At 33.0% G+C, this 14418-nt stretch overlaps 2 protein-coding genes and 1 long non-coding RNA gene across 4 annotated transcripts; 2 read left to right on the plus strand and 1 right to left on the minus strand.

Annotated features, from left to right (window-relative positions):
* Nucleotides 1–46: 46 nt before the first annotated feature.
* On the minus strand, nt 47–5482 carry LOC120278542 (tyrosine decarboxylase 2). 2 transcript variants are annotated; one of them, XM_039285313.1, is made up of 14 exons: nt 5374–5482; nt 5142–5265; nt 4472–4544; nt 4159–4389; nt 3625–3788; nt 3066–3206; nt 2530–2589; nt 2216–2374; nt 1975–2031; nt 1513–1577; nt 1108–1231; nt 558–695; nt 342–461; nt 47–255 (listed from the first exon to the last, which is right to left on the minus strand). In XM_039285313.1, coding segments are annotated over exons 1-14 (1461 nt in total). In that variant the 5' UTR covers nt 5376–5482; the 3' UTR covers nt 47–252. The 2 variants fall into 2 exon arrangements, with proteins under 2 accessions (XP_039141247.1, XP_039141244.1); XM_039285310.1 differs by having other exon boundaries at nt 2210–2374.
* Nucleotides 5483–6538: 1056 nt separating this feature from the next.
* Nucleotides 6539–10600, plus strand: LOC120275147 (protein MIS12 homolog). Its single transcript, XM_039281652.1, has 7 exons — nt 6539–6679; nt 6766–6820; nt 8596–8715; nt 9191–9286; nt 9364–9502; nt 10342–10476; nt 10578–10600. The coding sequence occupies exons 1-7, from the start codon at nt 6558–6560 to the stop codon at nt 10598–10600; spliced, it is 690 nt and encodes a 229-aa protein (XP_039137586.1). The 5' UTR covers nt 6539–6557.
* A 1-nt stretch (nt 10601) lies between these two features.
* On the plus strand, nt 10602–10853 carry LOC120278148. Its single transcript, XR_005541565.1, has 2 exons — nt 10602–10663; nt 10765–10853. It is a non-coding gene; the product is annotated as an uncharacterized LOC120278148 (long non-coding RNA).
* Nucleotides 10854–14418: the final 3565 nt, after the last annotated feature.

Below are 14418 nucleotides of genomic sequence, written 5' to 3' on the forward strand. Positions count from 1 at the left end.
CTAACATGTTTTCAGGAAGTTATATAGATTAATATGGAGGCAGTGATGATGTTTTTGCAATTAAAATCACAGCATTTTGCCATAAATTAATGAGATGTTGTGAATGAATACATGATTGCAGTTGCCTGAATGAAATAAAATACAACTTACTGGAAATTTTTAATTTTCTTCTCTGAATGGAAGTTTTCCACTTGGTTTGCAGTGAATCCAACTCAAACTTCAGAGACAATTTCATTTATGTTTCCCAGCCGACTACTGCACGAATAAGTAATAAAATGATGAATGTCGATACTGCTTTGATTCGTGAAAATAATGCCGAAAAGATTTCAGTAAAAACATACCTGATCAGTTAAGAGAATGGTGGCCTGGTCCTGCAAAACCTTCCATGCTGCTTTGACATGTGATTCTTCAGTCAGCGGTGCTCCAACAGCAAACCGAAGAACGAATTTGCCTGATAGAACCTGTTTATTAGTAGCAATGATCAGCATTTCCGACTGTGTTTTTCTCATAACAGATATGATTGAATTCAGAGGTTTAAGAATGTTGAGAACACGGACAGTGTGTGATATGAAGATTTTCCCACTTGAGTTGACAGCATCAAGCAAGTTGTAGTTTAGATTGTAGCCATTATCTTGATCACCTTCTCGGGGGATAAGGCGGAAGCAAACAAGCGAAAATGTCCGAGGAGCAACAACCTGTGTATATTAACAGGGTACGCATTGGTTTACATGGAAGCGTTTGCACGTAATTTGTTTATATGATGAGAACATAATCTATGCATCATGTATCATAGTTTCTGTTGTCAAATTCCACAGGGAATGCCAACAGGCAGGATGTTATGATTGTTAGATTATTTAGTGGGGATAGCTAACTGTTTATTAACAAATAAAAAAACTTGATAAAAGTTTCAGATGCAATCAAAATCTTAATAATCTGTATTGACTGATCTTGCATAATCAAGAGGATTATTGAAAAATAAGATGCCAGAATCCCAAGTAAAAGGAAGAATTTGTTGTTGGTTTTCTATGATTAAGCTCTGTTAAATTTCAAGATAATCATAAGAATGAAAAGATGATGAAAAGAAAATATCTTTGTCTTTCTTTTTACCTCAAACCTGTGATCAGAACAGACAAGCTCCTTGAATTGCTCGGCCAACTTAATGTGATTCCTTATGTAACTTTGAAGGTTTTCCAGACCATAAAGCCTCAGTACCATCCATAGCTTTAATGATCTGCATTGGATTCAACTCAGAAACTGCATGCAGTTACAGATGCTTATTTTCATAAGAATCAGCACAGAGCTTTTAATGGCAGGCTTTCATTGCTAAATGCTATTGGAATTAATAAAAAGGTTTGACATTCAAAAAGTATAAGAGTTTTATCAGTAAAGATGGCAAAGCATAAACCTCCATGAAATCTACTTGTGTGACAAAGTCATCTCAACACAATGTGCAATGCATAAAGCTCAAAAGGTCTTATTATTGTTTAAATTATTTGAAATGCAGCAGCGTACCTGAAACGGCGTCCAAGAGGAATTTGCCAATCTTTAAAATCCACCACATTGTTTTCTTGTGAGGCCTAGAAAATTCAATTGTATCAGATGCTGACTAACTCAGTGAACTAAAGTGGTGTATGTTTCACAAAAGTTATGCTATTATCAGATGACCATATGAAATTCGTGCCGCCAGATGGAGGGAAGTTCAAGAGGTATGCATAGTCTTTTTTTAAGAAAAATTGAACTTTTTAAGTTATGTGACAGACCAATGCTTCTTTGCATCTAAGAAATTCTAATCATATTATTTTGGTTTCCTTTGTCATTCAATAGCACTTTAATTGAAAAAATTGATTTCAACAATGCGTCTGATATGACCCAACAATTGTCTTGAGATTTATAACAAGTGAACAAGGAGCATAACATTATTGATATTCTACATTAGATTGAATATGTATTCTACACAATTTTATGAAGACTAACCTTATTTTTAAGATATTCTGGATTGGTGGAGAGACTTTGAATTAAGGCATTCTGATCCTGTGGGAAAATCATATAACAAGTATAACATACAGTTAAAGTTGATGCTAAGAAGCAGAGTGGAACAAGCTTTTCTTCTAAAATGAAAAAAAAAATCACTTGTGCAGCGTTTCAGAGATTGAACGCCAAAGGTATATAAACAACCAATAAGAACCATAATTCAATAGAGATGGCATACTTTTACCCAGAGCACTGAACAATCGAAGTTTGTAAGAAACCATTTGTGAGCGTTCATACCAAATGAAGTGGCTTCTTCGATTCCATCAATGTGATGACGGTATTCTGGACAGATACAGGCACTACCAGCATAGGCAGCATCAACATGGAACCACATGTCATTTGCCTACATATATAGTAGACGAAATAATCGGTCTTATGGAAATATTCAATTCTAAAAAATCAGAGTGCATTTGGCACATTGAAGTAAAACAAAACCACAAACACAAAGAAGACGGAGTCACTCAGTCCTATCATATCCAAATTTATTTATAATATTACCTTGGCTATCTTTCCTAACTCAGATAAAGGATCAACAGCTGCAGAAGATGTAGTCCCTACCTGCAAATGGCCAAAACAGTTAAAGGCTGAAACTTGTTATACAAGGCTTTTTGGATGCTTCAGAGGCCCATGGCCTTTCATAGTCAAAACAATAATATGTAGGTCTTTTATTATCACTGAATGATAACTCCAACAAAAATTTCATTGCAATGCAACAGCACAGGTAGTAGTTTGTGGATTATATTTAACACTGCATCAAATAGGCAACATGCATATTGTAAATAAGTGGCGAGTTAAATGCACACAAAAATTAATTATGTATGATGCCAAGTACTTTGAGATGCTACTGGAACATGAAAGCTGCCTGTATCTTAATAACACATAAAATAAACAAAGGTAGCAATTATGATTTGTAATACTAAACAGTTCTCATCTCTTCCTTTTGCTTCAAATATTACGACATGAAAAAATATGCAAGCTTTCTTGGAAATGAGAACATTATGTTTAGAAAAAGGAGAAGGGTGAGTATTACTCACAGTAGCACAGAGGAAGAAAGGAATTAAGCCAGATGAAAAATCATTCATTATTGCTTCCTGAAGTTTATCAGGAATGAGAGCGTAATTTGTATTGGAATCCGCCTTCAGAACTCTAAAGTTCTCCGGATAAATCCCTGCAATCTACCATGATGGAAAGCATTAGAGTAGTAGATAAGTTAATCAACAATCAACAAATTCCAAAATAGCCACAAAATCAAGCATACAACAACAGACATGTGGGTATGATTTTGTTTAATCAGTCAAGTACATTTCTAAATAGTGAGAAGAATGATAGAAGACTTGGAGTAAATTGAGCGAAAGATAACCATATATAGATATATATATAGAACTCATGACCAAAATCATGACATATAATTTGTCCATCAGTAATTGAACCAGTTGATAACTTTATAGTTTCTACAACTAAAAGCAGATTACATAGTCTACCAGCCTATGCTGCCTCTGCTTTCATATTTATGTCAATCACTAAATGAATAATATGCAGATCATGCAAGCATCTAATATGATTGAAGCAGAGTAAAGTTTCATATCCAAATACCTGGCACGCCTTCTGAAGAGCTGCATGTGTTTGATCTGAAGCATAAACAACAAGTTTTTCCAGGGAATTTCTCCCAACCTTCCTCAATACTTTATCACGTGCAGCCAATAATACAACAAGAATAGCTTCACTAGCCGTGCCCTGAATGACTCCACCACCTTGCCCTGCAAGTGTACAATTCAACAATCATCTACTCTCATGCTTCCATTCAAAACAAGCAAGCGCAAAATGACTTCAGCATTGAAATTTGACAAAATATACTAAAGCTACTTGTGTTGCAGGAAAATATAAATTGTATTGCATAAAAAGATTTAAAAAAGAAAAAAACTTAAATCTACTTATGTACATTTTAAAAGAGACAATTGACTGCAAACGTGTATTCCTTGTGGAATATTTGAAGTCAATTTGTGCCAAGAAAATAGGGAAATTGATGTTTGATGCATTAAGAAGTGATTGCAATTCATCTTCAAGAAATTGATCATAAGAACAATTCTTAGCTTAGGCAGTCTTGTTTATCTCAATCACATTTATTACCTGATGATAGAAATTCATTGGGAAGTTTTAGCATCTTAGCAAGCCAATCTAAAACAATCACTTCTAGCTCTGTAGCAGCAGGAGAGGTCACCCAACTGAAACCTACTATATTAAAACCAGCACTGAGCATTTCCCCTAAAAATCCAGCAGTGCTGCTATTAGATGGATAATAAGCAAAATAATCAGGACTTTGCCAATGAGTTACGCCAGGGATTATTTTTTGACGGACATCTGCAAGTGTGAAGAGAAGAGAAAACTAAATCGTTTGTTAGATGATAAGTCATTTAGATAAAATTCAACAAATCAATTTCACCATTCAGAACGTCTTGCAAACTTTCTGGATGTTTTGGGGCTGAATCAGGCAGCAGTTCTCTTAGATACCCTGGCTGCAAAACAGCAAGTAATGTAATGAAAAAATACAACAAACATTTCATCTGTAATCAAGACAGAGCACATACAAAGGAAGTACTATTACAGGACTTAGTACGAAAATTTTATTGCAACTCATTTCGCCATTACTTCTAGAATATATCTACTATTCCATTTCTTGTTCATAAACTAGTAGTAAATCAAACCGAAACAAAACGTCCTGAACGCTAAGCAATTCAACTCACTATACCATCTGAAGTAATAATTTTAGAAATTTCTAAGCAAATGTTATGTTACAAAATGAAAAAAAAAAAAACCACTTGAACAGACAAGTTAAAAAGCTCTCCAAGAGATTGTTAAAGCCCAAGCAAATTGGAAAGATAAACACCAATCAGAAGATAAAGGAAACATTTTTCACACCAACTGCAAGATTATACTACAAAAATGATGCAAAGTATCAAATTTCACACATCATTAGCTAAAGATATCATTTTTTTCTCAATCCAACATAGATTAAAAATCAAAGGGGCAGAGGAAATGGAGGATTTAACATCAAAAGAAGGCGCTTTAATCTGGAATTTCATGTCTTATTTTTTTATCCTCATCATGCTCACCTTAACTTGGCTACGAACTGGGAAAGATTCAATGGTTTTGTAATAATCCGCAATGAAATCAACCATTTGATGACCATACTCCCTCAACTGCTCCGAGTCCATTGGCTTCAAAGTGCTATTCTCCCTTTGAACCAAAAACATCAAAAAAAGAAAGGAAAACACATCAAGAGAACACAAAACAATCACCACAACAACAACAAACAATTGAAAGAGGATGCAAAAGAGAGCTCACATTGGAAAAGGAAGGATTTTTTTCAGTCAAACGAGGAAGCCAAGGAATGGAGGCAGTGCTTACATGGCACTGGAGGAGGCGAGTCCTGTGAATAATATCATGAGAAAAGAGATTTTCTATTTTGCATATTTTTCGGATATACCCTCTTCTTCTTCATAATTACATTGGGCCTCCAGAACAAAAAAAAATATATATATATATAAAAATATAAGAATTTAGTCATTTAACTTTAATTTTATTTTACTAATTTTCACTTTGAGTCATGTCATCTGATTATTCTAATTTTGTACATGTGGTTAATTTTCTTCAATAAATTATGGGTTATTAATTTTTTTTTTTTAAATGTTTTTCTTAAACTAATATGCATGGCCGGTAGTGGACAAACACAAGAAATAAAAATCAATTAAGAAAATACAAGAATAAGATGATACCAAATGAAACACTACACATGAATGGGGACACATGATGATTCATTCTACTTTGTCTCATTGTGCACTTTGTTTTTATTTATGTATATATATATAAGCAAATAAACTTATTAATTAGGCTAATTAGTTTGTTTTCTCATTGTTATCATCTATTTGACCATAAATTATTTTAAATATATATATATATTAGAAAAACACCAAACTACATCTCAGTCACATCTTCGGAGAATATAAGGATAAAAGTATAATTTTTTTTTTAAAAATGGACAAATCACTACTATTAATAAAAAAAACAATAACAAATCCCCAATAATAAAATTAACAAAAAATAAAGATAATAAAAAATAAAAACTCGAATCCACTAGCTCAACATTCAGGAATAAGAAACAAAATAACAAAAAGATAAATAGAAACAAAGACTTAACACAAAAGTTGATTCCAAAACGGGTATACCTCACTCATACAATTTTTTTTTAATTTAACAAATATTTTTTTTTTCCAATTGAAAATACTCAATTTTGTAAAATAACAAATCAAAACTATTTCTAAAAAAAAAAAAATTAAATTATGAAAAATTTCATTCTAATTTTTTATTTTAAATAAACTCATAATAAAAGCAAACCATCTAGTGATCCATATCTTGAGGGATATCTGACCGTTCAATTTACATCGGACGGCTGAGACCTCTCCCGCTCATTTCGAAACCCACCCCCAAAATTCATTTGTATTGTGAGAGTGAGGATCAGAGCAGCGGCCATGGAGGGAAGCGAGAGCGAGGCCGTCTTCGATGCTTGCGATCTCAACCCCCAGCGCTTCATCAACGAGGTCCTCAACGCCTCCGACGATCTCCTCGATGGCGCCTTCCAGTTCTGCCTCCAGTTACGGATGATCTCCCCGCATGATCTATTGATCTTTGTGTGACGCTTCTCAACCCTAATGTTTGCACTTTTTTTGGATTTCTCAGGCAGGCTTCAATCATCACGGGATGTGGGGAGAAGCAATCTGATGAGCTTGCCAAGGTATAAAGGCCTCGGCTTTGCCCGCATTATTCATAGATTTAGTGGTTTTGTGGATGATTTAGTGTTATGTTTGTGATTGCCTGAAATGTGTGGTTATTTCTGAGGATTATGAACGATTGGTCATCAGAGTGTTTAGCATCATTTGTTAGCCCTTAATGATGGATAATTGTGGTGTTATACTCAATCTAAAATGGATGAGAGGCGCAATTCATTATGCTGATGATCTGTACTTGAAACCACAAACAATGGTATTTGATTCACTACAAGTCTTTTTCAGCAAGTTGAGGGTTTTTATTTGGGGGAACAAGTGAACAACCGTTTTGCTGAGCTTTGTATCTGAAAATTAAGCAAGATGGTTCCTGCTTGAAGGATTTTAACCAAAGGTGCTAGTTTGTTGGGCGGCCTTGAGTTGGAACAAGCTGTGAATGGAGGACAAAAACATTGACCAAACTATAGGAACTTCAAGCTGTTCCTTAGCCCTTGATTTTTGAGCAATTTCTATTGCTTGATGGATGATACTATGTTAAATTTAAGTTGATACTTGGTAGCATCTTACTGAAAAACAATCATGGTAGCCGTAACACTGTTCTTTTTCTTAATCCTCATTTGATTTGGCCGTAGAAGGCTTCATTTGAATTGGCTGACATTAATGCTCTCCACTATGAATATTACAGAAAGGAGACTTCCGTTATTGAGTAACAACGTGCTTAATAACCTTCAGATTAATAAAGGCTAACCATGCGCTAATAGTTTAATCATATCTATTTATTTTGTTTTCGAGAATTATGAACGATTGATCATCAGAGTGTTTAGCATCATTTGTTAGCCCTTAATGATAGATAATTGTGGTATTAACCACAAACAATGGTATTTGATTCTGAAAACGTCTTTCTTATTTTTATTTGGGGGAACAAGTGAACAACCGTTTTGCTGAGCTTTGTATTTGAAAATTAAGCAAGATGGTTCTTGCTTGAAGGAATTTAACCAAAAGTGCTAGTTTGTAGGGCGGCCATGAGTTGGGACAATCTATGAATGGAGGACAAAAACATTGACCAAACCATAGGAACTTCAAGCTGTTCCTTAGCCCTTTGTTTGTGGTTGGTGAAAATGATGTATGGAAGAGAAAAAAAAAACTAAAGCTCTATAAAAGTGGGACTTATATAGTTTGAATAAGTTATTATAATGATTTTTACAACCACCATTTGGTTAACATTTCTGGATTCTTAGGTTTGTACATCTTCCCTTTTTTTTTCTTTTCTTTTCTTTTTTGGTCAAATTCCTGCGTAATGTGATTTTTCAAGGCCCAAGGCTTGTTTGCGTTAGATAATTCATAATCAAGGCTTGTTGTTCATCTTGGAAAATAAAGGGGTAACATTCAAATTCTCACACTCAACTTCTCTCTTAGATTCAGAAAATAGATTAGAATATGTAGTGTCTATGATCAATTTCTATTGCTTGGTGGATGATACTAAGTTCAATTTAAATTGGCAGCATCTTACTGAAAAACAATCTTGGTAGCTGTAACACTTTATTCTTTTCCTTAAGCCTCATTTGATTTGTCTATAGATGGCTTCATTTGAATTGGCTGACATTAATGCTCCACTATGAATCCTAAAGAAAGGAGTCTCCATCAAGTGCTTAATATTAATAACCTTCAGTTTAATAAAGGCTAACCATGCTCTAATAGTTTGATCATATCTATTGTTTATTTATTTATTTATTTTTGTGATGTTTATTGTTTATTTATTTATTTATTTATTTTTGTGATGTCTTAGGGTGTTTCATACCTTCGTAACATGACCCAAGGAATTCTGGACAAGAGAATGAACATCTGGGAAAAGTATTGTCTTCGACATTGTTTTTCTGTACCTGAGGGCTTTTTGCTGCAAAAAACTGTAGGTTTTCTATCTGAATGGAGCTAATTTATGCAAGCACTGGTACTTCCTATCTTGCCTGTTTTTTGTTCTGCATCTGCAACTGTTCCTGCTATTAACTATAGGATGTGATGCATTTCATGATGTTACTTCTACTAGATCTTTTCATGGATCAGAGACTTCCACCATCATGCCATTCTTGGTTAAATTAACTATAGCCTGCTAGCTCTAAAGTTTTATATTTAACTATTACGAATGATTCAAATTTCTTTTTTTTTATTATTACTAAAGCCGGTAACCAAAAAATTTATCAGAAATTCTTTTTTTAGCTATTAGTTTCTCTGCAAGTGGGAAAAAGTAGCTTCACCTTTTTCCAAACCACCGTTTGGCTCTTGTTTTGCAATCAAGAGAGATGGAACTTTTCAACATTGTTCAAATGGTTTAACAATAATTTTAGTGTTCTAACAGCTTTTTTTTGTTACATATTTTTATCCAGCAAGACTTGTCTGTTGAGAATTTATCACTTCAAGAAGGAGGTTCTGAAGCAGAACTTGATTCTCAGCTGAGCTCATTAAGAGAGAAGCTTGCTGCAGTAAATATCTGTTATTTGTTCATCTTTCTTTGGTTTCCTTAACTCTGCTTCTCTAGAGACAATTGCAAATTTTCTAGGTTGGGAAGGAATCTTCAGAACTTCATAGAGAGATCCAAGCTCTGGAAAAGCAGGCGTCTCTTAACAATAGTTATGACGCATCCATTGCTGAGGCACTGCAGCTGTATGAGCCGAACTCAACGCATGAGATGTTTCAAGGTATAATGGACTTCCAAACACCTGGTATATCATGTTCGATGATGTTCTAGTTGCACTTCTGCTTTGTGTTTCTGTTTAGCAGTTTTCATCAAAGCATGCCAATGTCCTCAAGATAACCTTGAAGCCATTCTTTCATAGTTTCATTTGAAGAATCAACGAGGAGTGGTTCAATTCTGCTTATGATTTTCTGTGTCATTCCAAATTCAAATGTAACAATTTAACTACTAAGTGATCTTCCACCACAGCATTTTAACTATGGTAGATTAGAGTATGTACTACCAAGGATGGAATTCTTTCTTTCCTACTTTAGTCTTTGATGATCTTAGGGACCTTGACTTTTAATAACCTAATAATTTATATCCACTATTTCATCTTCATTTCTTCTTTCATCTGGTTCTGGTTTGACAAAGAGGATTCCCAAGGTCGGACATGCAAAAGAATCACAAAGAAATCTTTTGGTTCAAAAGATTTATGCAAATTAATCATACTTCCTTTGCATGCGCATTAGTGAACGACAAAACAAGTGTAATCACTTAAGCTACCTAACTAACAGTTTTTAAATCAAATTATTGTCCTTTTACATTACACTAGCCTTAATGTTTGGGGATGACCTTTTTTTCCCCTTTCCTTTCTTGATCATGCTTGTTTCTAAGACTCGATAGCTAGCCATCCATGTTTCCCTCTCTTGCTTGAAATTTCATTAAAGATTGAGATTTGGAGCATAAAAAAAGCCTCAAGTGGTTTTGCTTAAAATTTACTGTATTATTATTACCACACCATATGTAGATCCTTTTCCTTGCTTTATCTCAATTTGGTCAAATGACTTGGTAGCTTTTCAGAGGTAAGGAAAGTGGCATCAGTACTGCAAGCAAAAGCTGAGACTATGCAGATCAAAAGAGCAAAAGATATGGAACCTCTGATTGCTGGGAAAATAAACTCACCGAGTAAAAGGCAGCATGTGTTTGATAACCATGGTAATACAGAATTTCATATGTTGCATGCTGCTATCACCTGTAAATTATTGAAATTAAAGCCTAGAATATGATCCTACTTGGTCTCCTACTTATTTTTTCAGATCTTACTGCAAGTCTTGAGTGATATTCTTGGAGTAATAACTGTCTTGAAGAATATGTAACAGCAATATGCAATGACATTATCATGGTACCTTCCTCTGCCCTTGCTTTTCTTTCTTTCTTTCCATTTTTAGCTTGCTGTGTATGTGCCACACGCGGTGTTGTTGTAAATCTGTGCTTTATTGGAAGGAAGCATGTTACTTGAAAGCAAGTATTGACTAATCAAGATGATCAAGTGGTGTGTATCAGAGTTAATATTTCTTGACTTGTGACTGTCTTATCTTTATGTAGCTACAAGTTTAAGCAGTTCATTGATGTATTTATTAGTGACTACTTATAACCATTTGGAGGTCACCAAACTACCAACTAAGCTGAACTGCATTGGTTACAATTGTATCCAACCAACCTTGCATACCCAAATCCATCATCCTTTATCACCATGTTGTAACAGGTAGAGACTGTTGGTAAGCTTATGGTGTACTATCAGTTCTTTTACTCAAGGAAGTTTGATCATACAACTGATTAGTTCATGGACTTTAATCAAAGAATTGTTTTAATATGTATAATATTATTCATATAATTTTTTTTATTAGTAAAATTTATTATTCAGATAGCTCATGATCAAGACTAATCATCCTTCATAAGATTGGGTTTGGACATCCCCGGTAAAGGTGAGGCTCTTGCTCATTTGAAAGCATCTCATTTGAAACAATAAAGATAATGTTTTTACTCAATTTATTCTCCCAATTATATGTAAATTATTTTTCCATACCATCAATGTAGTATTATAAATTGTTTTTCATATTTATTCTATTTAGTTATTTGCAACATACCGATGTCAGTGTTTTTGTGGTGAATATAGATTATCATTATCATTGAAATTTTCAACATAGACCTTGACTGTATACACTCATTGATGACCTTGATTATCTGCATTTAGCCCCTCATGCATAGCACTTGACTTAACTGACTTTTTCAATGCATTTGATGTTTGCTCAGTTGATGGATTTACAAGCAAAATAATGACCGAATGAATGATGCAATATGAAATGAGATGTTGAAATAATGATATGTGAATAAACAACTGTGACAGACATATCCATTTAAGTAATTTTAAAATTATGATCATATTGTATTGTACAACATTAATATTAATTTTGGGCTTGAAAAATATGGTACGTAGAGGTCACTCCTTTGTTATTTCTTTCCTAAATTTCATTTTATCCAAACTTGTTTATTTCCTTTTTTCCACTTTAGATTGAGAAAACAAAAGTAAACCTAGTTGGTAACAATGTGGTTGTTATGTATGGCTTTATCACTGTGTTTGAATGTTTCAATGCATGCTTACCATTTCATGTTGGCTATAAATTCTAAGTTTGGTGAATAATACTAAATATGCCTCCATCCCCTCCACAAAAATTGGGATTTCACTGTATCTGAAAACAAACTGTGAGAGGGAGTCATCTTAAACAGATCAAGTCTGGCTATTGGCAGCCAACTGTCTTAATCAATGTGGTTGCTATGCCTCGCCATCAGTGTGGTTGAATGCTATCAATGCTTGTTTTTAAGATGATATTAATTATTAAAAGAATTATCAATGTTGTGCCAATGACCTTTCAGTCCGTTGGAAGTGGTCTTTTGCGTAGGATATTTGTATTCTTAGGGAAGGGGGTTTGAAGTGGTCTTTTGTGTAGGATATTTGTATTCTTACGAAAAGGAGTTTGAACTTCAACTCAAGTAAAGCAAAGACGCAGGTAAGTTAAGCATCTATGCAGGCCCATGTCCGCTTTATTAATAATATATGCATATATATATATATATATATCAATGTGGATGCTTATTTTTTAAAATATCATCTTATTTTTAAGATGATATTAGTTATAAAGGGTGTACTACTTTTCTCCAATCTTTGATACTTAGATGGGGAACACGTGACTTATTAGTCTATGGATAATAAAAAAAATGCTCAAATGTTTGTATTCATTTGCCAATATTCAGCAGGACTAGTACCTTGCATTCGTATAGATATTTTTTTAATTTAATTTCAACTCTCACCATGCTTATTACTTAAAAATTTACTTTTATTTTAACCAACCTTTTTCCATTCCCTGTAAGGAAAAGAACAGTTCTTATGTAATCACATCCGTTAAAATAAATGTTGGTTTAGACCTATTACTCCAATATAAATGTGCTTGTTTGGCTGTATAGTATATGATCAACATTTATACATTATACATTCTTGATTTAATGCAGCTCAGATATATTACTGAACACATAAAGCATATATAAAGAGACTAGTTAAAATAAGTTTATGACAATTAATGGACATGCTTTTATATCATTAGCATTGCATGTCCCTTGTTCCCTAGTCATTTCTGTAGTCCATTTTATCCAAAAATTTATTTACCAAAAAGTCCCTTCAAAATTCGAGATTCACAAAAATCCCACGACTTTTGAATATTCAAAAAGGCTGCTTTTCGTCACTCGACGAGTTATTTTTCGCACTTTCGGCGTACATAGGTGATTGATGTTGACATAAAAGGTATAAATGTTAGCTGCATTGGTTTTCGGTTTTTAAGTCGAAAAATCTCGAATTTCAAGTTGAAACCCATAATTTTAAGCGGAAAAAGTCAAATTTTAAACGCAATGTGCTTTATATGTTAAGTGAAAACTTACGTAGTTAGTCGAAAACACTAAATTTTAAGCGGGAACTCATAATTTTAAACGGAAAAAATCAAATTTTAAATGCAAATATACTATATGTTAAGTGAAAACTTATGTGGTTAAATAAAAACAAGCAATGTTAAATGGAAACTATATATTTTTAAGCGAAAAATATATGTTGTAAAATAGAAAAAACTAACGGAGTAGTCGTATTAATGAAAAATACATCTGCCGAATTGAAAAGTAAACTCGACAAAAAGGAGGGATTGTTCTGCAAATCAAAATGTCGGAGGGATGCTCTGCGTGATATTTTGAAACTTTCAGGGACTAAAAAATAATTTTCCCATTTATTTATTTATTTATTTGTATTTGGAGTGAAGGGGAAAAAAAAAAAGGTAAGAAAGCCTTATTGAAGAATCATTCATAAATTTTTTTTTTTTAAAAAAAAGTCATTGGATTTCATATTTGATTCAGAGCATTAAAAGGTAAAAAAGTCATTGGATTTCATATCAAGTCGTTGGAACTTGGTATGTAATTTATCTATTTTTTTTATAAAAGTACCATAAAGAAAAAAATGAAAATGATTGGAATTTGATATGTGACTGTAATAATGTATCATTGGTTATGTCATTAAAGTAAATTTGATGTCATTTTTTATGTGATTTTTGAAGTGACCATTGAGCTAACAATCCTCATATTTCATTTTCTAAAATACAAATAATTTTATTTTCCGAAATACAAACATGTATATATTATATGGAAATTTTAGAAAATTATAAAGTTTGAAAACTATATTATTTTTGAGATAAATATAATTTTAATAATTATTTGATATATATATATATATATATATATATATGAATGGATAAATCAAGTAAATTAAAAAAAAAATAAAGTACATGTTTCTGTTGAGTGTTTTGTTAATTGAAGGAAATTGTTTTTTTATACTATTTATGAATTTTAGAAACATAAAAATTTTCAAAACTGTGTTATATATGCTGGATGATATGGATGTAGCCACGTTGAAAAAACTAAACTGCATTTTATTGTGGGCCACTTATCGACTTCTGAATAATGAGCGATCATGCCATTTTTATGAATATAAACAGATCTTAAACGATCTAACCCTAGGATGTACAGATGTAGAATAATATAAAAATCCGGGATGAATACGAGTAT

This window comes from Dioscorea cayenensis, chromosome 2 (genome assembly GCF_009730915.1).
Source record: "Dioscorea cayenensis subsp. rotundata cultivar TDr96_F1 chromosome 2, TDr96_F1_v2_PseudoChromosome.rev07_lg8_w22 25.fasta, whole genome shotgun sequence".
Lineage (NCBI taxonomy): Eukaryota > Viridiplantae > Streptophyta > Magnoliopsida > Dioscoreales > Dioscoreaceae > Dioscorea > Dioscorea cayenensis.

What these genes read in the sequence shown, in the direction of transcription:
- LOC120278542 (XM_039285310.1), bottom strand. An exon ending in CAGTTCGTAGCCAAGTTAAG is followed by an intron (nt 4,545 to 5,141) that starts GTGAGCATGATG and finishes GCTGTTTTGCAG; the next exon opens with CCAGGGTATCTAAGAGAACT. An exon ending in GTTCTGATCACAGGTTTGAG is followed by an intron (nt 696 to 1,107) that starts GTAAAAAGAAAG and finishes TAATATACACAG; the next exon opens with GTTGTTGCTCCTCGGACATT.
- LOC120275147 (XM_039281652.1), top strand. Translation starts at nt 6,558, where the DNA reads ATGGAGGGAAGCGAGAGCGAGGCCGTCTTCGATGCTTGCGATCTCAAC. An exon ending in AATCTGATGAGCTTGCCAAG is followed by an intron (nt 6,821 to 8,595) that starts GTATAAAGGCCT and finishes GTGATGTCTTAG; the next exon opens with GGTGTTTCATACCTTCGTAA. An exon ending in AACGCATGAGATGTTTCAAG is followed by an intron (nt 9,503 to 10,341) that starts GTATAATGGACT and finishes GTAGCTTTTCAG; the next exon opens with AGGTAAGGAAAGTGGCATCA.